The 27,186-nt window shown below is 34.7% G+C and overlaps 1 protein-coding gene across 1 annotated transcript in view; it reads left to right on the forward strand.

Annotated features, from left to right (window-relative positions):
- LOC130238835 (cGMP-dependent protein kinase 1-like) overlaps positions 1-27,186 on the forward strand; it is a 227,385-nt gene that overhangs the window by 91,207 nt on the left and 108,992 nt on the right. Inside the window, exon 4 of the mRNA XM_056469951.1 lies at positions 5,371-5,484. Coding sequence (XP_056325926.1) covers positions 5,371-5,484 — 114 coding nt within the window. The remainder of the gene's footprint in view (positions 1-5,370; positions 5,485-27,186) is intronic.

A 27,186-nucleotide genomic window follows, 5' to 3' on the forward strand; every position in this document is an offset into this window, starting at 1 on the left:
ATATATATATATATATATATATATATATATATATATATATATGAGCAATATCACAGGTGGGACGTGTGCCTTAGTGTCCCACCAGTGATGATAAACAGCCACATCACACTGCTATGAGTGTGATATTGCCTTTATACAACAATTCGACTTTATAATCGTGTGTATAAAATAGAAAATCAAACACGGAGAGTCTCAACCCTTAGAACAGGAAAAACCGTTGCTACTTCACCAACGTCATTTTAGAGCTAGAATTGAATGATTCGTAATGTCTAAAGTGATGACATAACAGGTGATTTTGCTGACATTTTAAGATTATAAGGCTGAACGGCATGAAATGCCATCAGTCTACAGATATTTTCCAGTATTTTTCTGTTGCAATTGGCAGATCACAATATTACTATAGTATAAATACAACACTACAGCATACAAAAGAGAGAGATCGACTTAGAAAGTCATTTACCTGTTTATTAATGATTTGATCAGCTGTAGTTTAAAATTATGCTGTTTTTTCTTAGGGCTTATTATTCACTCTGTCGCCATCTTGTGGATGAACAGTGTCAACCGTCTTTGCTCAAAGACAGGCTAATGACCGCAGACGCGGTGTCTCTCAGAAATTTTCAATATTTTAAAATAGGCACTATCCTTGTAAATAAACTGCATAGTTGCAATTTAAACAACTACATTCTCGACTAAAAAAGCCTCAAAAGTACATTATGTTGCCCAACAGCAGCAATATTTGTCAAACTGCAGAGTATCTTCTGCTTGTTGCTGTATGTGGGTGGAGTAATACACAAGGATGAAGGGTGAAGAGGCGGCACGAGTGCTGTTACTGGCAGAATATCGCATGGCTATCAACCAATTAGATTCAAGAACCAGACAGAACTGTTGTATAAAATATAATATATTGTGATAGAATTTCACCAGATGACTTGAATAACACTTTTTGTTTAAAAGACTTTAAATTGATTGGGATGATTTATAGGGGAGTGAAATATAAATAAATAAATATATTATGTAATTTATTATATACATAAACAAAATACAGTCATAAATAAACACATTGGAGCAAATATTAAAGTGGAAAAAAATTATTTATTGTTTTCTGGGGAGGGTCTAACAGTATAGAGTGGAGGAACTATGACGTCAATTTGTATGCAAAAACCCGGAAGCGAGTTAGCATTTTAGCAATTTCGGTTCCCTCGTCCCAAAGTCAATAGGTTTTTTCAATGGGATTTCAGTTAAACCGCTTAAATAAGGTTTGTGGCAAACACGACTTCAATATACTTTCGCGTTTTATTCTACGACATAACACATCAGTTACATTACACTCTTGAGTTTTTAAATCGGTTACACTTCTTTAAAAAGACTGTTGCTATCAAGTTGCTAAATGGGACTACTTGCGGTGTCGGAGACATTATACGTTATAGTCATTAGACATTATAACTCGTCTGGAGCGCAGCTCGCTTGTGTTTTGGGCATTTGGATTACTCTGTTATTTAAGTATTTTCATAAATAGTTTATTATAGTTTGTAGTATTTTTCTAATTGGGAATTCATATTGTGTGTAGATAATGCCTTCACTTGTAAAGACTGTCAAGACAGATTAATTTGTTGATCATTTTAATTAAAGATATGGGGATACAGCTTACCAGTGCAGCCTGTCTCTTTCCTGCTCTCAGTACTGCAAATGTTTGAATAAATGTGTAAAAATACATATTAACTGTCATTTTAACATGATCAAGTGATTTTTCGTCGTTTTTTTTCTTCATCTGAACACATTTAACTCCATCATAACTGCAATATTTACACTCCTCCTTAAAATGTACAGCATATGTGACTGTATGGGCTACTTTTCGCTGTACTGTGCCCATGATGGAACTTGCATTATTTCCCACGTATAAACGATCCAAAAGGCACGTAGGTCTATGTGTATTTGCATATTTATTTGTTTATAATATATAACGTGGATTATAATATAATAAACAGAGAGAGTAACTCTGTCATGGACATTATTTCTAAAAAATAAGATAGAAAAGTTGTCTGTAGCAGGGTGGTGCTGACGTCACATGCGAGCGCCCCGAAAACTGTAGTTCGTTTATAGCCTAATGTTAGCTTTTCAGTTCTTGCGTTTGCATTTAAGATCCAAAAGTGCTCAAAGTTGTATTTTCGTGTGAGGATTATCCGGCTAGACAAAACGTGTAAGTGTAATGAACAGTGTTTGAACACAGAGCTTTTTACTCGCAATCTTCGAAAAGCCTATGGGAAATCCTATGGGGATTTTATTGAGGGAACCAGTTTTATGCTAGCAGCCGATTAGCCTACAAGGTGACGTCATAGTTCCCCCAATCTATTCGGTTACAGAAATTGAATAATCAGATGTAAATCAACAATGCAAAGTCTTCATCATATAAATTGTTCAATAAAATGAATCTTTATTAAACTTCTTTATGCTCTATTAAAGAGCCCATATTATACATGAAATAGAGTCATATTTAGGTTGTAAGGGTCTCCAACAACAGTCTAATATGCATGCAAGGTCAAAAAACACTTTGATGGTCTTATAATCTGCATTTATTTTTACCTAATTATCCCAGCGACTCCCATATGAATCGTTCAGCGATTCATTTGTTCCCAAACCCCTCCTCAGCGCGAAACTAATCTTCGCTGATTGGACCGATGACAGCCTGCTGCGATTGGTCGACACGGACAAGGCTTCAGCGCGAGACAGAGTGAAATGCCCAGCTGCTAATCTACATAATAAAAGTAGTCACAGTGCATACACGCTTCATAGTGGATTTTGGCTGCCAGTGGGTGAATGTAAACACAGACGATGGACTAGAAAATACTGACGACTAACTATTTTATTGAGCAAAAAGTCCAAGAACTGGCGAGGAGGTCACAGTCTTCTTGCTCTTTTCACACACACACACACACAGGGCCTGCGCGTCCATAGAGGACCGGCTGAATAGAGAGGGCGCGGCGCTCAGTTATATCCGCGAAAACACGTGCGTTACACACACGAGGAGACACACACACACACAGAGGGCCGGCGCGTCCATAAAGGAGCGGCTGAATAGAGAGGGCGCGGCGCGGCGCTCAGTTATATCCGCGAATACCCGTGCGTTACACACACGAGGAGGTCACAGACACACACACACACACAGGGCCGGCGCGTCCATAGAGGAGCGGCGCTCAGTTATATCCGCGAATACCCGTGCGTTACACACACGAGGAGACACAGCACACACACACACAGGGCCGGCGCGTCCATAGAGGAGCGGCGCTCAGTTATATCCGCGAATACCCGTGCGTTACACACACGAGGAGACACAGCACACACACACACAGGGCCGGCGCGTCCATAGAGGAGCGGCGCTCAGTTATATCCGCGAATACCCGTGCGCTACACACACGAGGAGACAATAATATTGAGCTGAAATATTTTGAAACTTGTCCGTTGCATGTGTGTAAACAGCTGACGATCCGTAATCAAAGCGGCGCGCGTCGCGTTTTCAACGTGGCTTTACACGCGATATGAGAATATAAAGAGTTAACCTGATACAGCACACGCAGTTACAAGTAACAAAACACAACTAAATACATCATGTGCAAGATAGAGTAAACGAGGCAACAGTTTTAATCGCACGTACTTACACTGGTGAAATGGGGGTAGAAACTGATTCATGATCCACTGATCCATGTTCTGACAGTCTTTACTGATCCTTCCTCTAACAAACTGAAGAAGTCTTCTTTGAAAGCATATAGTTTTCAGAAGCACTCAGAACTGCTCAAGGCTGGGCTATATTGCTGATGTTTCATCTTTGATTAGACTGTCCATAATATCCATCTGCACAGCGTGACTTCATTCGACCAGTGTCTGTGTGTGTCTCTGTGTGTGTGTGTGTGACTTTTTTTTTCTGTTAGTGGGCGGGGCCGCAGGTTTCAAATCTCCCGGGTTTGCGCGCCCAACTACTTGTGTTTCGTAGCTGCGTCATCGCGAAACACCTAATGACTCGTTATCAAGACGACTCGTTTGAAGCACTATGAGTCGACTCTTTTATAGATGAATCAATAGCTTTAAACACTGTACACTTACAGATTTAAGCCTTAGCTGGATATTTCACTTCACTTAGAGCTATGTTACACACTACATGGAAGGGCATTTTCAAAAACCCATAATATGGGCTCTTTAAATTGCTTTGAACTCTCTTAAAGTGCTCACAGTCACAGGCCTTAAAAACACATGTACATAAGTAACTTTCACTCTATTATGCTTGAATTCTCCACAAAACTTTTGACTTGTGGTTCCTGGTGACCTATAATCCCAACTCAACATTGCATATCTTGCGATGTGACTATTGCAGACACACACTTGCAATATCAATACTCAAACGATATATTGTGCAGCCATACTTCATACTATATTGTAATATTGTACAATTTTTATTTGTTGTACAATAAAGTCCACCATTAATAATATTATCTCTTGTTGTTTTGTCGATGTTAGCAATTGTTTTTAGCTGTTTTATGGAAATATTTTTTCAGGATTTGGAAAATAACATAAATTTTTATATACTGTATAGGTTTTGTAACACTAAATGCATATTTCCGGACATTTTTTTTAACCAATTATTGTGGAACTGAACGCATTTTTTATTATTATTCAGTGAAAGAGGAAAGTTAAAAAAAAATTACAATTATTTACCCAATTTAATGTGTTCTTGCAGAGAAAAAAAACAACAACTCTAATTTTTATATCTTAGTCAATACACTACATTCTACAATCTAAAATCAAATCTGAGCGTATACACTGTGAGCCTGCATAAACATCTTTGCTTTTTACGTGCAACCTCGCTGTTGCCAGCATTTAGCAGGAAGCTCTTTCTCAGACCTACTTTATTCCAAGTCGAGTCCCCGGAAGCTTGGCTATAATTCGAAAACTCCGTGAGGTGACAGATGAGCTCTTCAGCCACGACTGCTGTTAAATTTCCCATGAGCGAACTTGGAGGAAGTTGCGAGTGCCTTACGCATTAATCCCAAAATAACAGTCCCAGGCCCTCTCACTATGGTTTCACTGCATCTCATCCAATAGTTCAAGCATAATACTTACCTAATCCTCCTTTTTTTCTTCTTCATCTTTTCACTGGCCTATTTCTCTACATTAGAGAGCGTCTACCTTTCCCAGTCGTTCCCCTCCCCCATGCACCTCATCTCTGCTGGTCTAATGAAATGAGACTGTTATTGGAATGTATTAGGCCAGGCTCGGTCCAATCCAGCCACTCTGCACGGATGCATTTTCAGACTGTCATGCTTGTTTTCGTGAGCAGAGCATCATCAATGACTTAAGGATGTGCTATGTGATTGCTTTCAGATGGCAAGGTGGAGGTGACCAAGGAGGGCATGAAACTGTGCACCATGGGACCTGGGAAAGTTTTCGGAGAGCTCGCCATTCTTTACAACTGCACCAGGACCGCTACGGTACAGAGTGAGTGTGGAAAACTATGCACATGCACACTTCCAAAGAGGCCATGTGATTTTGGGTGTACTCAGGGTGAGAATTACAGGGGGGTGGGGGGATTGACCCCTCCCCCCTAATTAACGCTTGATCCCACCTTTGAAGGAGGTCAAAACAAGATGTATTGGGGGGGGTGGGGTTGGGGGGTGTCAATTGTTTAATACTGAGAAATATTTCACTCTGATCTGTATTTTAAATAATAATGTTAATAATAAAATAATAGATATTATAAAAATGCATTTGACCACCCCTATAACGGTTCAAACCATTGTTAATGCATAATTGCACCAATCAGTCTATTCGAGAAAGTCTGAAAGCTGCAGATCTATAGCAGTCTAATAGACATAGTGTTCACAAGACTTTGTCTCGTAATATTGGTGTTTGTATCTACATTTAGCCTGAAAATCAAATCAAATTAGACACATAGTTTGTAGTTTAACCTACAGTAACATCTGAAATAGCTAATCAGAGAATACTGTAGGTCAGAATATCCCTCAAAATGCTAAAAACTTAAATACGTTTTATTAATAAACTAGATGGAATTAAAAATAAATACATAAATGACTGAAGCATGTATTACACAAACTAACCGAAACAGATCTTCAATATATAGTTCACACATTGGGTGTACTAGAACATGGGTTAACATTAGGGCAGTGCAATATGAAGATATACAGTTGAATATAACATTATTAGCCCTCTCTGTATATATATTTTTTCCCCCAATTTCTGTTTAACGGAAAGATTTTTTTAGCATGTATCTAAACATAATAGTTTTATAAACTAACTTCTAATAACTGATTTATTTGATCTTCGTCATGATGACAGTACATAATATTTTACTAGATATTTTTCGAGATGCTAGTATTCAGCTTAAGGAGAACTTTAAAGACGTAACTAGGTTAATTAGGTAAGTCATTATACAACTGTGCTTTGTTCTATAGACAATCAAAAAAATGTTGCTAAAATATTGACCTTAAAAAAATCTGTTAAATTGGCTAAATAAATAGACTTTCTCCAGAAGAAAAAAAATGTTATAGGAAATAATGTGAAAAATTCCTTGCTCTTTTTAACAACCTTTTGACTTTAACTGTATATAATATGGATGAAATAAAATATTTCTCATATCATATTAAGCTCTATTTTTTATTTTGTGATGTTGCAAAAACATTGATTATGGTAATCCATTTCATTGCAAACACTTAAATGCAGTGGTGGAAAGAGTACTGAAAAATCATACTTAAGTAAAAGTACCATTACTTGCCTAAAAATGTAGTGCAAGTAGAGTAAAAGTATCTGTTGTAAATATTACTCAAAGTATGAGCAAAAAGTAGACCTTTTAAAAATACTCAGGAGTATTACGCTGGAAAAAGCTAAGGCATTTACATGTAATTTGTGGATGTGTGTAAACGTAACATTCTGAAGTGCATTTAGCTATTGCCCAGCAGGCACACTACGTCATAAGACGTTAATATTAGGTTAGATTTTGGTTGTGATGTCAGATGACCAAAATTCAATGGCTAGCCAGTTTCTAAGGATGTAATTTTGATGTCAAATAACGACGTCAAATGACGTTGATTTTAGGTTGAGTTAGAAAGTAACCAAAATCCAATGTCGAGTCCACATACTGACATTTATTCAGCAGGTATGGCAACCATAATCCAACATCTGATAGACGTCACAGTGGTAACGTCCACACAACATCAAGCTAAGATGTTGATATTTGGTTGATTTTAGGTTGGACATTGACATCGGCCTGACAGTGGGTTGTGATGTCAACCCGATTTTTATTTCCAAACAAAATGCAATGTCCCCACGACGTTGGGGTACAATGTCAATCTGACGTCTTGTGCCTGCTGAGTGTTTAAAACCATTTTGGACATCATAGAGTAAACATCCATTGTCTTCTCATCAGTGGCATGCATCTAAACAGTCTCTGGGTCAATGCGTGTAAAGATTTTGGACATCTTCTTGGACACTTTTAATGTTTCCAAACAGTTTGCTGCAATTACAAATCACTCATGTCTTGAGGTAGTTCATTATCTTCTATGCGCGATTTGATTGGACAGGAATCCCAGGACTGATTTTTCTAATTCCCATAGACAAGAAAAAAATAAAGTGACTGTAGGTTGAAGAAAAATAGTGGAGTAAAAGTACCGATACTGCACTAAACATGTACTCAAGTGAAAGTAAAATTACACATTTTTAAAACTACTTTAGTAAATTACAAATTCTGAGAAAAACTACTTATTTACAGTAGTTTGAGTATTTGTAATTTGTTACTTTACACCACTGCTTAAATGACTGCAATCTGGATGCAAGCCAAAACATGAATAATAGCATGGTGAGAAAGTTGCAAGCTTGTAAGTATAATGTTCATTTTATTTAGCAATGTTTTATGTTGGAACTGCAATAATTACTTTTTAAAAAGTGTTGTTTTTTTGTTTTTTTTACATTTTTACAAGAATAAAAGAGAATTTGAGAACTTAGTGTTCGCTAAACTGATATGTATATATGTATTTATTTTTGAAATTGTCAGTATATGGAAATTGTCAATAATATGTATATTCATAATTATTTGGACATGCCTTTTGGATACTTAATTTCAATTTAACCGTTATAATGATATTTCCAAAGAAATGCAGCTAGTAAATGTGGTGGAGAACATATCACTACCTAGCAAAAGTCTTGTAATCGATCTCAGTCGTAAGAGCAACAAATAATAACTTGACATCTAGTTGATCATTTGGAAAAGTGACAGAAGGTAGATTTTTCAGCTGAATCATCTGTTGAACTGCATCCCAATCATTCAAGTTTGGTGAAGGAAAAATCATGGTTTGGGGTTTCATTCAGTATGGGGGCGTGCGAGAGATCTGCAGAGTGGATGGCAACATCAACAGCTTGAGGTATCAAGACATTTGTGCTGCCCATTACATCACAAACCACAGAAAAGGGCAAATTCTTCAGCAGGATAGGGCTACTTCCCATACTTCAGCCTCCACATCAAAGTTCCTGAAAGCAAAGAAGGTTAAGGTGCACCAGCATTGGCCAGCCCAGTGACCAGACATAAACATTATTGAGCATGCCTGGGGTAGTTTCCACTGCACCATGGCTTTATATTCTATACTGTACAATATTTCTGTTAAGTGACAAGACTTTTGTCTAAGCAAAGTCAGACCTTACTGTCCTAATTAATTAAAAATCAAGGCATGATTATATTTTATTTTGGTAAACTAAGTGTAATCTAGAGGCCTTTGCCTTTCATATAAGCCACTTCTGATAACAAATGATCAACTAGAAGTCAAGTTATTATTTGTTGTTCCTAAAACTTGTATAGGCGACAAGATTAAAACATCTAATTTATAATTATTTTAAAGTTTTGTATGTCAATTAAATACATAGTTAAAATCTAAATTATTCTACTGGTCTTTGACTAAGAAGGGTTAATACTTTGTATTACTTTTAACCCCCAGTCCTTTTATAAAACATCATATGGCCTCTTTTAATAAAATACAATTAAAGCAAACACACGTACATGCACGGAAACACACATAAAGGAGGGTTTCTCTTTACGACTGTGCAAAGGCAATCCACAATCTGCTGGAGTGAGTAACCATGGAAACACATACAGTGTTGTCATCCTTAACTTCGCAAGAACAGCAATTCTCAGGAGGGAGTAACCATGAAAACCAAACACACATGCAACTATAGGAATATCTGCTCATGAATAGCACACATTTCTGTTGTAGAGTTTACAACAAAATCCAGAATTCAAACAGCAATATGAGACCTTATAAACCATAAATATTTAGAATTTGTCCTGCATTGCTCTCTTTGAGTTTGACTATCTTTATACTGTATGTCTAAAACAATATGACAAGCTAATTTGTATGCACGTCAGCCTGGAAAAAATAATTTGCAAGCCTCGCTTAATTTAATTATTGAAATGCATAATGGCTCTGGTTCTTCCCCTGTTGAACCAGATGCAATGCTGTGTTTTATTAGAAGATTATGTATTGTTTTGCTCTTTGCTAAATGACTGATCTCTCATCTGCTTGCCTGCACGCTGTTGACACTGGTAGCGCTGTTAGTTTTAGTGAGCCTAGCGTGAAATAGTGTGATATACCAGCGATTGGAACGAGGTGAGTCAGAATCTTGGTGTCTCATCTGCATCTCTTAAGTGCGACAAATGCCAGGCCGTTTCCTCAGATTTGAAGAGAGCCTCCATAATGGCAAACAACCACAAAGCTAATATTTTGTCATGATGAAGAACAATCTTCAGAATCTTATCATTTTTTTCTTAGGTTTTTGCCTCTGAGGCAAATGCAAAAACAAGAAGCCTACCATCTCTCATTGTGTTTCTGTTTCTCTTGCTATCTTTCTGTCTGTCTGATGTCTTCTGTGCAGCAGCTGTTGCTTTATAAAATCTGATCAGTCCTTTTTTTTTGCTGCTGGTTATGTTTCACTTATTGCAAGGTTGAGATGTTTTTTTTTGGTTCCTCATTTGAAGTTTTAAAGGACATGTGATGTTTTATGGGGAATCATCATATTATAGCTTGATAAATAATTAAGATTAAAAATATTAAATATTAGGGATGCTCCGATCAGATTTTTGCAGCCGATACCGAGTACCAATTCCTTGTCCTGGTAATCGGCCGATACCAAGTACCGATTCTGGTGCTTCAAGGTTTAAATTGCACAAAGCACAATTTCACTCACAGTATGATACTTAAGTGGAGATCTCGCCTTACCTAAGAGAATAAATTAAAGATGTTTCATATAATTCTTTAAACGTGTCTCTTGTAACCATTTAGTGTGGACATGTAATGGTCAGAAGCAGCTTTACAGAAAATAATAGATAAAACATTCCAAAAATTGGTAAGAAAAATCACTAACAAAGCAATTTGGAAACATTGCAAATGATGAAAGAAAAATACAACATGTCTCAGTGAAGTTTGGAGCACATATTTGACGCATAAGAATTTAAAATGCACACCTATAAATCCTTTACTTAGTAAAAGGAAATAGGTCTATAAACTAAACTACTGTTTATTGCAATAAGTATATTACGATAAGTTATATTATTAAATATTCAAGTAATTTTTTATTTTTTTATTTCCCTAATATTTCCAGCCAGGATTTAAAGGGCCATGAAACCCCCTCTCTTTCGGTTCAAGTCTACCTCAGAAGTTTTTCAAAAAATGCATCATGATGGGCGTGGAGCACTGCAACCAGTTGACATAGTTTACGAAGTTAAAATGCAAAGAAATAAACAGTAATTTAATGTCCTGCTACATTTGTTATTCGTAATTTCATATACACATTTATATCATTATAAATATAATCATGTTTATATATAGCGCTACGGCACCGATTTTGATCCCGCCGCAAAAATTATTTTAAACCTGGAAGAAGAAATTAGCTGAAAAAAGCTTAAAATGTAACCAGTTTTCCCCGCATTGTTGGCACGTTGCTATTTTGAGGAACTAAAATAGACCCATATGCGGGTCCAAGCGCTTACACATTGCTTAGTACACAGGATGTACAGCAATACACAAATATCTTTACATATGAAAAAGAATAAAGGATTAAAATGTCAGAAAAATTATTATTTTCTACATAAATTTAAAAACCACTGCCACTATGCCTCCTTCACCTCGGGAGTTTTTTTTAGCTTGTTCGTGACAATCCGCATTTGTTGTTGTAATTATTATTATTATTAGTAGTAATATTATTTATTATTCATATACATATTAGTTTTAATAAAAACAAGTTTATATTTGTCCACCTGTCGGGTTTTGGAAATGTATGCATCACCATATGGGGCATAAGAATAGGACGTATGTTTGAATATAACTCAGTTTTTTGACCACACTTCATTATTATTGTTCATTTGGCATTCTGGAAATTAGAACTGAATTAAGAAATAGTTTTTAAACAAATCTTTGCACTTAAGCGAAAGTACATATGTACGCTAATGGATGTCTTCAGTGGAGTGCGCACAACACTGTTTCCTTATCCACGAAAGTAAAGGAGTAAAATAAAGATAAAAGTAAACAAAGTCTGTCATGTAAATAGCAACTGTGCCATCTTGCGATGCAACTGACTCTTAAAGGGAATGAACAATGAGACTCTGAAAGGTTTAATGCACGTTATGCTCAGAACACACCTATAACTCATTAAGAGAATAGGCACAACCCTGTTAGAGCATGCGCCGGGGCGCAAACTGTATTTTTGGTCCTTAAAATAGCAAAAGTGGATTCAGACATGCCCTAATGCTTTTGAGCCATTTATGTTTATTGGTAAAACTACATGGTCACAGTGCTTATTCTGTTTTTCTCTCTCATGCTTTTTAAAACACTATTGGTTTGGGGAAGGGTTTAGCTCTGTGGTTTGCTAGCTAATCTGTACGACAAGGCCTGCCTTTTTCATATGTATAGAAACTTACCCAAAGTAATACATTTCACATTTGCAAAAGTATAGACAGCGCCGTCTTGTTAATTTGTCTTCCGAAATGTGCAACAAAATGTACCCAGAGCAATGCATTTTAAGTTTCGAAAAAAATGCTGAGGCACGTATTTCCAATTTCAAAATAATGTCTATTTTTTATATTAGGTTATGAAAAATGTTATATACTGTGGTTATCTTTATTACTATTTGATTTTTTGCTGATCATACATGTATTACTGCATTTGGTAATGACAAATCTGTTCATTTTAAGTCAATTGTCAACTGCATGATGCAAGATACTGCTTATATATATATATATATATATATATATATATATATATATATATATATATATATATATATATATATATATATATATATATATATATATGCATACGATGCATATTCAAGAATTTCAGTTGAACTTTATAGTAGCACCACATCAGAAAATCACAGAAAAACTAAGAAAAAAACTAATGACCCATAGAAACATCAAGGTGAGACCAAGCAGGAATGATTTAGCAGCACCGAGATATTCCCCAATGATCGCTACACAGTGTCTAGTCATAAACTACAAGGAGTAAAGCTTCTCCGAGAGGTGAGTCACACTTATCGCACCACCGGCACAATGAAATATACAGCTGTTTATATCATTTCCATTACGAAAACATGATATGCTCAAGCTATCGCTGGGGTGTGAGTCATGAAGGCGCTATAAAGGCTAATTAGTTATTTTTTATTCTTTAGATCTTAACTCTGTCAGAGGTGTTTCAGTAATACACACACACACCATCAATATGATTCAGAAAATAAACGCTATCTGACATTTGCAATAGCTCATTGTACCTGCTGGGAAATGGAGATTCAGGTAGTGTGTTTAATAAGAAAGCCCCAAAATGAAAATCCTGACATTAAATTATTCTCATGCCGTTCCAAAACCTGTAACTTTCTTTTGCTGAACACACAAATTGATTTTCCTTCAATTCTGTTGCAGTGGGGATAGAAAGTTTGGTTTGATACGACATGAGGTACTGACTGTACTTTTTTGGTGGGCTGCTGCGTTCCTTATTGTGAGGAATCTTAATAATAATTATAACTTTTGCACTTATAATGAAGCATTTTTAATTTATATATATATATATATATATATATATATATATATATATATATATATATATATATATATATATATATATATATATATATATATATATATATATATTTATGGATTATTATAAAGAGGCCTAAAAGTGTTTTTGAAGTTCATATGAAAGTTAAATACATGAAAGTTAAATGTCGTTTATTCGATCCAGTTGTTCCACCGTGGTCAATTCTAGAACCATTTATTTATTTATTTATTTATTTATTTATTTATTTATTTATTTATTTATTATCCACAAAGATTGGGTAAACCAGCAGTGATATATGTTATTTATTATTTAAATAATATAATATTTAATTATAATATAATATTTATGACATTTAAAATTCAATTAATTAATTAATTAATATTAAAATAATTTATTTAAATAAATTTGTTGTATTTATAATAATTAATATTTATAATTGTAATTTATTTTTATTATAACTTTTATTATATTTGTTTGTATTATATTATTATATATTTATTTAAAATAATTACAACTGTTTTCCAGCCAAATTAAATGAAGACATATTCCAGAAGAAAATATGTAGCTAATAATTATTTAATATTTTTTAGTCTTAGGTTATCCTAATTTTAGGTAATCTTATTTTTCTTTTACATCATTGTTATTTTTATATTGCCAATGTGAATTTTGCAAATTGATAGTGATTATAAAATGGATTGTACATGCATCAAACAAATAATAAGTGAAAAAAAATAATTAAATAAATATTTAATGTATTTATGATGTCATCGTCAATTTTATTTCTATAGCACTATTAAACAACCAAATCACAAAGAGAAAGATATAAAATTATAGCTAAAACAAAAAATTCTCACTGATAAAATGGCAAATCAAAATGTTTCAATATACATTTAAAAGCAGAGATGATATAGATCTGATACAGTGGGGCAGAGCATTCCACAATCTAGGACAAGCTACTGCAAAAGCACGGTCACCCCTGTATTATGCTTTTGCCCAATATGTAAATGCCAATTTTACAAAAGTGGAAACAGGAAAGGGACCGCCTAAACCAGTGTTTTCTAACCCTGTTCCTGAAGGCACACCAACAATACATTTTCAACCTCTTTCTAATCAAAAGCACCTAAATCAACTCATCAGAACATCAGAAGAGACTCGAACGCCTGAAATGAATGGGTCATATAAGGAAGACATCCAAAATATGTACTGCTGGTGTGCCTCCAGGAACAGGGTTGGTAAACACTGCTCTAAACTGTGTCCATACATTGTTAAACAATCTAGCATTTTGTTCGGTAACATTTCAAGATGACAGGCAACACAGCACTATCATTATTTATATGCTAGAGAGCACTTAACTATTGTTCATAACAAGCCACTTACAAACAACCTACAAATTAGTTGTTTACAGGAGGGAACTCTCAATTTGGGTTTGGTTACCAATACTGTATGTTAACAAGTGAGTTGCATCACATCTATTTGATCTTGAAGAAAGAGCAAAACAGACAAACAAACAGTAAGACATTGTGTTTTCTTTGCCCTAGACCTCCCGTTCGAGCCCTCATTAGCTCTGCACGTATAGAGGAGAAAGGTCCCATTCAAAGACAGCCATTCACACAAAGCCTGCTCTTTGATTTCAGCATCCAGACTCATTAAGGGCATTAGCAGCTAAAAATTTAGAGAGCGACGCATTATCTGTTACTCCGCTTCATTGTTGCATTTAAGTGCAGTGAGTCACTTGTTGCCATAGAAACCCTTCCACATTGAATATTAGTGGTGAAATCCCCAGGGGAGATCATTTCACCCTTCTCTCTTTTTTTTTCCCAGCAGTATCCCTTCGCTCTGGGTAGGTCTGGCACAGAATGCAACTTCATTAATGCTAGCCTTTCTAATGAAAAATACACATTTAAAGTTCAAGGCTGTTTAAGCGAGATAAAGCCAGATATTTGCTCTTAAATGTAAAGCATTGTTGTCGAATTTGAAAGTTATCTTTAAATACTCGTTTGCTTTCTTATGCTGCCTTTGGAGAACAGGTTTCAGTGAAGGTTTGCGTAATTCTTTATTGATTGTGTTTATTTCAGCCGTTTGTGAAAAATGCTCTTTTATAGCTCTCTTGAGCTATACTCATTTACTCAGTGTTTTTCAGTGATTTGTTTCCTCATTATAAAGTCAAAAGTCTGATCGCTCTGGACTGCCCATTGCTTATAAAGATCATGGGCTGTGGGATTGTCTGGGTGTCTGGCTGTGATTAAATGCCACTATCTGCTATCATAATAACAGTTTGCTTTCTCTGCCTGAAATTCCTCTAATGACCCCCCAGAAAAGAGTGACTTGTGTAACCTTTTAATAGTGAACAAATGGACATCGCCATTATGACGTTTGAACATGTTATAACATGCTCTAAATGAAATTTGGAGGGAAAACGTTATTAAACCTTTCCACAATAAAACAAGAAGGTTGTGTTATTTAAACACACAGCTCATTTTGTACGCTCAAAATATTTTTGTTGCTTGTTCAGACTACTTATTTAAATTGAGCTGATCAACACAATTCTTGTTTACTTTTGAGGGGACAACTTAATTGTTTTGGGCCCTAACATACACCCAGCATAATAAGGCGCAATACATGTATGGTGCGATTTGTTGCTATTTTCAGACCAGCGCAACTCTAATTTTCACTTTTTGTGCCACGTTGTTTAAATATCAAATCAATTTGCGCCACTTTGTGGACTCCTGCAGGTGCTGGTCTAAAAAGGAAGTATGTTAAGGCATATTGTTGGCACGTTGCTTTTTTGAGGAACTGAAATAGACCGCACCATTGACCAACTAAAAGGTGGTCTTAAGTCCAGCACAGAGCGCGTTAGTTATGCGCCTATACGGTCCAAATGCTTACACATTGTTTAATACACACGGGATGTACAGCAATGCACAAATATCTTTACATATGAAAAAAAATTTGTATTAAAATGTTGTTTATTCATGACAATTTGCATTTGTACAGTGTTATTATTATTATTATCATCAGTATTATTTATTATCTGCAATATATATATATATATATATATATATGTGTTTTTAATAAAAACAAGTTTAGATTTGTCCACCTGTCGGGTTTTGGAGACTTATGCATAACCATATGGGGCATAAGAATAGGACGTATGTTTGACTAACTTTTTTGGCCACACTTTGTTATTATTGTTCATTTATTACTTATGGAATTACTTATGGTACATATATTACTGCTTGAAATTAGAACTGAACTTAGAAATAGTTTTGAAACCAATCTTTGCGCTTAACAACCAAAATTAAATATGTAGGCTAATGAATGTCTTCAGTGGAGCGAGTTTCCACCGTTTCCTTACTCCACAAAGTAAAGGAGTAAAAGTAGAGAATGGGTGTTTAGTTTTAGATCCTTCAAAAGCATACTATTCACAACAGAGCAAACAAGCTAGTATTATTGATGAAGTATACTTTTTCATTAATAATGAAATGTGAAACTATGTTTTGTATTGGTTTATTATGCAACTAATTGGCTCTGAACCAACAATAATTAAGTTTTAATGTTTTATAATGCATGACTAGCGTAGTATGTATTACATTTATATAGTATGTGAATAATTACTGATAAAACAAGAAATAAGTATTTAACTCTTGAGCCAGAGTTAAATTGTTAACACTTTTGAAAATGTTAATTTAACTCTGGCCAGTGTTGGATTATACATACACTGGTAAGTTGTTAAAATTAACTCTATCAGAGTTAAATTAACACTGTTGATTTTGCTGTGTAGTATTCAGCTTTTCCACATCTCAAAAACCTGTAACACTGTATTGTTTCAATCCCAAAATTGGGTGACATCTAGACAAGCTCAACTGCTGGATTAAAAAAGAGCTTTTTTTTATTGTTGAATGTGGTTGTCACTATATTGACTATATCAAAATTGCATGTGAACAGAACTACTGTACATTAAACACTCAAACTAAATAGCAGTAATAGCCATATTCTGCTATACAGCTATATAAACTAGCCCTAAAGTTCTTCAAGGGGCTCTAGACGCCAACATTTTTGATATAATGATAGAGAAATGGATTTGGACAGAGATTACCGAACCAAACAATGAGGCATCACAGCTCTGGGCTGATCCAAGGACAATCGGTTGGCATGGTGCTGTTTATAATGTTGTAAAAATCCATGTATTGATAATTTTAGTGTTACTCATTGTTAATCATCTGCTGGCTAGACTGTGTGACAATAAAAATGCTGCATATTAGAGATTCCACACAGTCTGCATTCCTTTTAAATATAATTATGGAAATAATTATGTTCACCTTTTAATGGGTGCATAGAGGATAATGTTGTAAGTGGAATATATTACATAGTAAATGTCAACGCATTTGTTTATTTGTAATGCCACAAAATGTAGATAATATAATCACCCATATTTAATCTGATGAATTGATCTAAGAGGCTTGAAAAGATAATGATATTCTAAAAATTACCATGATTTCTCAGCTGCTTTAAACCGTATATAGTGTGAAGTTTATAATATAAATAAATTACACTTGGATCTGTTGAGAGATTTTGCAAGGTCATTTTAAAACGAGTCCTAAGCTGTGATATATTTTACAGTATATGATTTGATGCATTGGCACAAATGATAGCACATACTTATAGTGTGCATTTTATATTCTTGATATTTTTACATTCAGTGGTTTAATTAGTGTTGGGGAAGTTAAAAAAGTTACAAGCTACTCAAAAGTTAAAGTAGCTAAATTAGCAAACCAACTTTATAGCTAGCTACACGTTACAACCAAAAAGTAGCTATAGTTATATTAAAACTAAGTTATGTTCACACTTAGGGCTGCATGATATTGGAAACAACTGACATTGCAATAATTAGTTTTTCTGCAATATTAATGTCAATTTAAATAACTCTATATGGAAAGACATTTTCACCATTTATAATTTTCATAGTTCATAATTTTACATTTGATAATTTTGTAGGGAGTGTGTTATTATAAAGTATAATAAACAAAGTACAAAGCTATATGAATACAATAGAACAAAGATACAAATGATTAGACAGTGCTTTATGGATATTCTAACAGTAAAAGAGTTAAACTAAAATAACCATGTAGTTATATTTAAAATAACAGTGTATAGTCTTCATTGCAATAAAATATACAATTAATCTTTGTTAAAGCTATGAAGTTCTTGTGCCCAAATAGTTGAAATTAGCTTAAAATCTTCACTGTAGTATGGTTAAACTTAGGTAGTAATGTTATTTTTATTGCTGTTAATTATTTCCTGATTAATTATAATCCCACAATCTCAAAATTATAAAACTCAAAGATGCAGGTTCTGCGATGTGACTTGCATATTCGTACATTGCGATGAGGCAGAAATGATATTTTGCGCAGCCCTAGTCACATTGATGTGTTTTACGTATACTGTAAAGAATTTTTGAAGTTAAATATTAGATTTTTCATTTTGATTATTAAAACAGTTCAATACAATTATGATATCAAAGCTTGATGTTTTATTACGCAGTTTTCACATTTTTACTAAATTATAAAGCAAAGTCTACAAAATAGCAGCAATGGTATAAAATGCAACCAATTTAGCATTGCAATAACAAAAACATAAGATAACGTACTATACATTAGCATTTTCTTAAAAAAAAAAACTTATGACAAAAAGTCATGACAGCAAAGGTACAGTATTTATGTTACTAACTTATTTTATGATGATGAAGAAAAGCCTTTATTTGTCACATACACTTTTACATGTAGCGAAATTGAACAGGGGATGTGGAAATAGTCTGATAAAGGCAGCAGCCATCTGGTCCTGCAGCCAGGGGGCACTGGTCACAAACCCGTCTACCTACACCGGTGGGTGAAAGCACAGGAAGGCATGGGATGTGGATTAAGACGTTAATAAGCTGAACCCAATATTCTTAGTCAGTTTGACTAATGTAATTTGAGATGACTAGAAATTTTCATTTAATTCAACTAAACAATTTAAAGCAGTAAGATTTTTTTTTTTTACAGTGAACCACACATTAGCCCATTTTTGCTTAAAGCATATTATCTACATCAGGGGTCTCAAACTTGCGGGCCGCTGGACTTGACGCAGGCAGAGAAACATTTCTCAGTTAAAGTCACAGCAGCAGTGCCATGGAGTGTTTTCTCCCGTATTGTCCATCGACAATAAGAGTCGCAGGTAACCGGACCAATTATAGAGTCGCACCGTTATTTGTGGGTCATTTGCATTGCGCTTCTTGCATTGTATTTTCATTACCTCACACAATGAATGATGTAAAAGTAGTCAAAACAAATGACAACAACACAGGGTTGCTTTTATTAACAACAGCACAGCTGATAACAGTAAATCAAATTATTATTATTGTTACTATTTATTACTGATTTTTTAAATTAATTTATATTTTTTTCATATTTTGTTCATCTTATTTTATGTTAAAAAATTCCAATCTTCTCAAATCTCTTTATTTTTTAACATAAAGATGAAAAAATAAACAAATTAGAAATTAATAGTATAATTAATTTCTTGTGGAAAACCTGATGCGGCCCAGCCTCACCCAAACTCGGCCTCCAGCGGCCCTCGGGTAAATTGAGTTTGAGACCCCTGATCTACATGCTCCACAGAATGCAGGAATCTCAACATGAAGTATTTATATTAAAAATTGCACCAATATTTTTTAATCTATTGTCTGATGTTAGCTACAATATGTGGATTATTCTGCACTATATTAACTCTTGTTCACCTTTCTAGAAACTCTTCCCCAGGCTGATGAGGTCTGGTTGGCTGAAATGCATTACACTGCAGAGCGCTTGATCGTAAGCACATGTTTGCTAATGAGCGTAATGACTAGTCACAATCTGGAGTGCTTGTTTCACAGTGTGAAAAGGACATGGAGATGTTGAAGCAGACCTTGTGTCCTGCGCTCGCTTTGCTCTTCTTCTTGCTCCACACCTCTTGAGATGTTAGAAGAGGAACGCTTTATTGAGTCTGATTAGGGTCATGTTCCCAGATCATAACCCTCTGGCTAACATGATTAGCTTGATTGGAAGAAGTGACAATGTTCTTGTAGAGAAAACGAGTCTGATTTAAACAGTGTTTGAGCGTTATCTAAACTGACTTCCAATGGATTAAGCTCTTGTTGTGCCTTCAACTTTTCATTGTGCTATAGATAAGCAGTAATGAGACAAGCCGTTTTGGGAGAACTACTTTAATCTATTTAGGCTCACAGGCAAAAAAGCAACTCAGGCACATCAGTAATTCGTGCGAGATGTAAATTAGGTTGCTCTGGGTATGTTGCTTTGCATTTCAGATGACCAATCCACCAGAGGGTGCTGTTTACATTTTTGCGAGTCTGAAATATGTTACTTTGGGTATATTTTGCTGTATGTTTCAGATATTTCCAACAAAAGGTAGGGCTTGACATACAGATCAGCAAGTAAACTTCTTACCCAACCGATAGAGTTTTCACAAGCAAACATAAGTCAAAAGTGCACTATGACTACAAAGTTTTACCTTGATTTTATATTGCTTTTATTTATTATTTAGTGGGACTGTGCTTCATTGGATTTTTTTGTCGCTGCAATTGAAAGTCTGATTCCATGCTTGTTAAGTGAATACAAGCACTTTAAAAGTCTTGCAGTTTATGTACATACTCACACATTGACATAACCTATATAGAGTTATTTTATTAAAGCAGCCAGTAATGATTTTGGATGTGAATGCTTTACAAACAGTATCTATGTCATATAAAATGAATGAAATGAGTTTTGTTTGAGCAACTTGTACGTTGAAAAAGCAATTAGTTACTTAAAAAAAAAAGTAAACCTGGTTGCCTTAAAAACAACCTAAAAAAGTGAGTAAACGCATTCAGCTAATTTAACATATTTATAATCATGCACATAGATAATTTATTTAATGTTGAACCAATGGCTTTACTCACTTTTTAAATTAGTCAACTAACCGCTTTAATAAAGCAATTGATTTACTTTTTAAAGTAAACTAATTGGTTGATTAAATGTTATTAATATATTTTAAATTGAACTAATTTTACAGTGTATATTTGTGCTGGCTTGAGCAAACTTTTTCAGATGGTTCAGTTTGTTTTAGTGAATCAGTTCACTAAAGAGTTCAACATAATAAATAGTTCACAAACCGTGTGTCACTTGGGACCATTTGCTAAATTATATGGATTGAAGGTAATGGTGTTCTAAATAATCTTCAGTTCTGTGCACAGACAAATCATTTTCTGTATGTTTTGTCACAGGGAATAATTTAGTTTTTTGAGTATGTGATTTTTTTCCGAAATGACTCTCGAAATGGCTGGTAGCCTTTGAATTAGATTTTATGAATCACCAAGGACCACAGTTTCAGCAACAACAACAAAAAAAAAAACTTTTTTAATGTTCCACTGAAAGAAAAAGTAATTCACATCTTGGGTACTGTAGTTTTTTTATGAACCCTTTCTTTAATTATAACCTTCGATTTAAATGTGATTAAAAAAAAAACATTTTCTCTTCCTTTCAGAGTTGGTTGGTTTGAATAATGGCTTAACTGTTCTGTGAAGGTTTCTTTAAATTATGAAGGAGAAAATTGATGGAAAAAACCTAACCAAGGCCCCTAAAATAAAATACGTGGCCACTGTTGCATTCTGTTAAAGCACAGCAGGCTCCATAGATCATCTTTTCTTAATCGAGGTTGTTTCCTTAAAACGTCTTTCTTTTTGATGAACGGTAGTCTCAGCCACAATAACATTATTTCTTTATTATTTACATTCCCCATCAGTCCTATTTAGCCATTACTGCCAACTTGGAATTTTTATAACATTACTTACTTACTCCCAGAGCCATTTATATTGAAGTTGATATTTAGCCGCACCATATTAGTGTTTGTAACATCTAGTTTTTATGAGATGAGTTGTTAGCCCAACGCTCAACCCCCAACCTGGAGGACCAGGACATACACTACGGATTTAGCTTACCCAATTCACCTATAGCGCATGTCTTTAGACTGTGGGGGAAACCGGAGCACCTGGAGGAAATCCACGCCAACACGGGGAGAACATGCAAACTCAACACAGAAACTCAAACTAGCAACCTTTTTGCTGTGAGGCGACAGCACTACCCACTGTGCCACCATGTTGCCCTTTTTATAGCATAAATATACTGCATAAAAATTTCACATGCTGTAATGCATTTTGCATGCAATGCATTAAGAATATTATGATTATTTTTCAAGTGGTACAGATATTATAGTGTAATAGGGATTATTTATTCATTATAATGCATTGAATACATAGTTCACCTAAAAAGGAAAATTGAATCACTATTTACTCACCCTCAAGTGATTCCAAACCTTTGTGAGTTTCTTTCTTCTGTTAAACACCAAAGAGGATATTTTGAAGTAAGCTGAAAAACTGGTAGGAACAAAATACAATGGAAGTCAATGACTATTTTTTTTCCTCAAGCATTCTTCAGTATAAAGAATATCAACAGATGAAATAAACTCAAATAGATTTCGACCAAGTGGAGGATGAGGAAATCATGACAGATTTTCACAGATCATTTCTATTACTTGTTTCATCAGACAGTCCAACAAAGTAAAAGGTCATTGAATAACAATGGGTGCATTGAGAATCTTATATCACATTATAAGTATACTGTAGGCTTTAAAGAAAGTGTTACTGTTGGCATTTTCCAGAGTATAATAATAGCAGTTTTGACTTCAGTGGTTGTTACAGTTGTTTAATTGTCAGCTCATACCTTACTGTATATCATGTGCATGTGTGCACATCAACATATGCTATTGCTGGATGGATAGATGCTTGTGACATTAAACTGGTGCGTTCATTCAGTAATGAAGTCAGCTGTCTTTGATCAGGAAGCACTGTGGTGACAGGAGATGTTGTCCACGATCTGCTTTCTCTCGCTTTACACTTTGCAGAGAACACCTCCCCAACATCCTGCCAACCACTTCACTGCGCACGGCTTGTAGCTCATGTTGTGAGGCCTGTGTTGTATCAGTTTGCGCCTTGTAAAACAGGGGGGAGGCAGACAGAATGCTTCTCCCGCTAGGTTGTGCTATGTAAACATGCCAGGAGAGAGATCGAGAGGAACTAACTAAAATACAATGGTGGAAGAAGTACACAAATCTTGAGTACAAGTACAGAGACCCTAAAAGAATATTAATGCAGTAAAAATATAAAGGTCTCCTTTTTAAACTCAATAATTGAGTCAATGTACAAAAGTTCCTTATTTTTTTTTATTTTAAAGTGCCCCTATTATTTATTATTGTTTTTTTTAAAAGTACCTTTCATGCAGTGTGTAACAGCTCCAAGTTAATGAAAACATTAGCCGCGTTTCCACTATCACGCCTAAAGCGAGCAAGCCAGGGCGAGCCAAGGCCAGTCGCGTTTCCACTGTCGCTTCGGGGCGGAGTGAAAGGAGAGGCGGACTTTGCCCGAGTCTGGTAAAGATGCCTTGCCATCATTACACTTGTTTTTTCTGATCGCACACGAATACATGCGCCAAACAAATACATAAATAATGGAAGAAAACATATAACCTTATAGGCTAGGGTCTTTTTGCTTATGATCGCCCTCATGTTTCCCTTTTAAATGTAAGGCTGTTGCATAAAATAATAAAGTTTTCATTAATAAGTGACTTTTCTTTGCTGCGTCCTCCTTTGTTTCAATAACGGATAATAATCTTTAGACCATATTAAAGACACAGCAGCCAGTAAAGGTTGTCGAGAGTTTTTGTCAAGTTTAAAAGGTGCGTGATACGAGCGCGTTTAGATGCCTGTATGTGAATGTGAGATCAGGCAAAAGAGCGCTCGCTTGACAGCTCTGTTGATGCTGTGAGTGTTTTTTTATTTATTTATTTATTATTTTGGAGATAATACAAAATATGAATACAACAGAAAGACATAACACTTTACAAATTACATGTAAAGTTGATTTTCTTTTGATCTTTTGCAACTCTCATAATTTAACAACACCAGCAGTCACAGAACCCCAAAATAACCGGATCACATCGAAACACTGCCCTTCTCTCAGCCACACACTGCAATTGTTGTGTCGATTACACTACCTATTAGAGTATGTTTTACTTTTGAAATGGCATATAAATTTGTCCCTTTTGGCGTTAGGCCTGGGGGAAGACCCAGGACACGCCGGAGGGACTATGTCTCTCGGCTGGCTTGGGAACCCCTAGGGATCGCCCTGGAGGAGCTGGAGGAAGTGTCTGGGGAGAGGGAAGTCTGGGGTTCTCTCCTAAGACTGCTGCCCTGCATCCCAGCCCCAGAAACGGGGTAGAAAATGAATGAATGAATGATTAGGTGATGCTTGTCAATCAGACACTTTTGTTTGCTCTTGCTGTCAATTGCAGAAAAATTAATTGATAAATGCGTCATAATAAACCACTGTGAGTTTACCTGTAGGCACTGCGTGATGCATGTGGACACGAAGGGGAGTAAGATTTGTCCAGGGAGTCAGATTTTGATACAACTTTACTTCACCTCCTCTAGCGGGTGGACCTATGTGGTTTGCACTATGCACTGGTCAGGACTAACTAAATGGAGTAGGAGCACACAGTTATGTTTTGTTAAATAAGTTGCATATACAATTTACGTTTCAAAACCGCCCAAAATTTGTCAACCCGCCAGTACCATTTTTTTTTACTCGCACAATTGAATTCAAAACCGCCCAATTGAACTCAAAACCGTGGGAAACCCCTCAATCTGGCAACACTGGCAGGAAGTTGCTAGACAACAGAGGCAAGACACTGACACTGAAATGCATGCGATCATATTGACCGCTATGGTGATTAAAGGTAAAAATACTCATAGCTCTTTTGTCTTTTGTAATTTCAATAAAATAAAAATATTAGAAAGAAATATCCACATATTTCTGAAAATTCAGGGTATTGTTGATATGTAGATTTTATTTCAACAAAGTTATTAAATTAAAAAAATTAAAAATGGTCAAAATGATCGCCTCTGTAGTTCTAGTGTTAAACCACTTCCTGCTCAAGCTACTGTATGCAGCACCTTTACTTGGTGGCTTTAAATAATGAGGGAAATGTGGATATCTTTAAAAAACAAAAAAAGTATCAGATTCAGCCATGAAAAAAATCAAGACAGTGCATGGCGACCCTGGGAATTTTCATTTTTGTCCCTTATTTCATAGTGACAAAGTTGGCAACCATTCTACAAACTGACCCAGACTTAATGGCAATTGGCATGATGAGCTCTTTGTTTTGTCTTTTCATAGGTCTCTGGAATATGTTTGTGGTAGTGTAGATCTGTGGGTGAAAGCGTGAGCAAAGCACATCTGTGATCATCATGAAATCTCTTGTATAAAAAAACAAAAAACAAAAAAAATACAATAAACCTTCATTCCAGAGACTCCATGGGTTTCGGTAGGTAAACTGTCTGGATGACTGATTCTCAAGATGTGCGCTGATGATAATGTCCTCAGTTGCCATGGACAACACAACTATAGCTGATCAGAGCAAACTGAGTTTGACTGAGCAAACTTTAACTTGATTGCTCTGCTAAAGCTGTGATCAGAGTGTATGTGTGTGTGTGTGCATGTGTGATTCTTGTGTGAATCTGCTTATAGCATATTCATAAAAAAAAAATATTAGGATGTATTACAGTCATGCCATTGCTATGATTTCCTTTTTGTTGAGGCATTTACTTATTTATTTGTAATTCAGTTTTTATTTTATTTTCCAAAACGAATATATAATCTTTTATAACAGTCAGAAAATACTTAACAATTGTCTTTTATGTCCCCTCCGCTCACCCCATTATTCACACATCAGGAATCACTGCATAAATGTAGTTATATAGTTAATATATATAGTTAGTTAATATAGGCCAAGCAATTAAATAAACAACTCAATAAATAAATTAACAATATATATATAAAAAAAAGTATAAAATAAAATGTAATTAAAATAAATGAATAATTTAAATTACAATTAAATTTAATTAAAAATTTTTAATTAATGTAATAAAATAGATGAGATCTGACATTCGTAATATCAGTTATCAGATAATATCAGATTTGGGTTAAGTGTCCAAGTTTTCCTTGGTGTCGTGAATATAGATTTTCCACATAGGTGGAAATGTGCGCAATATATACATTTAAACATGTACATTGTATTAATATATTACTGCATGTATATTAAACAACATTTTAAAAACTTGTAATTCAAATAATGTTTGTAAATCTTAATGTAGTCAGTCATATGCAGTTTTTTTTTTTTTTTTACCCTAATCACTTGCAGTATCTTAATGGCTTTAAAATCATTATGAATGATGTGACCCACTGTTACTGTTACTTTAGGAATCATGAATATATAAACAGGGCCACTGCTGGCCAAAAAGGTGCCCTAAGCGAAATTTTACTGTGGTTCCATCACAGAGAAACAAGACCAAACAAACATATATATTTAAACTTGTGTATATATATATATATATATATATATATATATATATATATATATATATATATATATATATATATATATATATATATATATATATATATATATATATATATATATATATATATATATATATATATATATATATATATATATATATATAAAAAATCTCAAAATTATACTTATTCAAATATTTACATTATAAAATAATAGTTTACAAAAAAAACACTGTGTTCTGCAGAAGTTCAAACATTTACAAAAGGTAAGGAATAAAACCCTCTCTGTACCTGCAAAGCTGGTAGATGGACAGTCCTCAGTGCTGCACTGTTTGTACCTGTGCAGCTGCTGGTGCCTCTGGAGCAGTGTTGGATGATGCCACCTCATCTTCTTTTGTGATAAATTAAAGCACTGAACCTCCATGTACAACACAGAACACATTAGTCATTTAAGAGAAACTCATCAAGCATAATGTTTACAAACTACAACCACAATTTTAACAAACTGACCCTTGCTGTCAGTATAAATGAAAGACATTTGCGTATTTATTTAAAAAGATTTATTGAGTGTCATTTTAAACAAAAACTATTAGTTAACATTCAGACAAAATT

The sequence above is a fragment of the Danio aesculapii genome, chromosome 12 (genome assembly GCF_903798145.1).
Source record: "Danio aesculapii chromosome 12, fDanAes4.1, whole genome shotgun sequence".
NCBI classification, from domain to species: domain Eukaryota; kingdom Metazoa; phylum Chordata; class Actinopteri; order Cypriniformes; family Danionidae; genus Danio; species Danio aesculapii.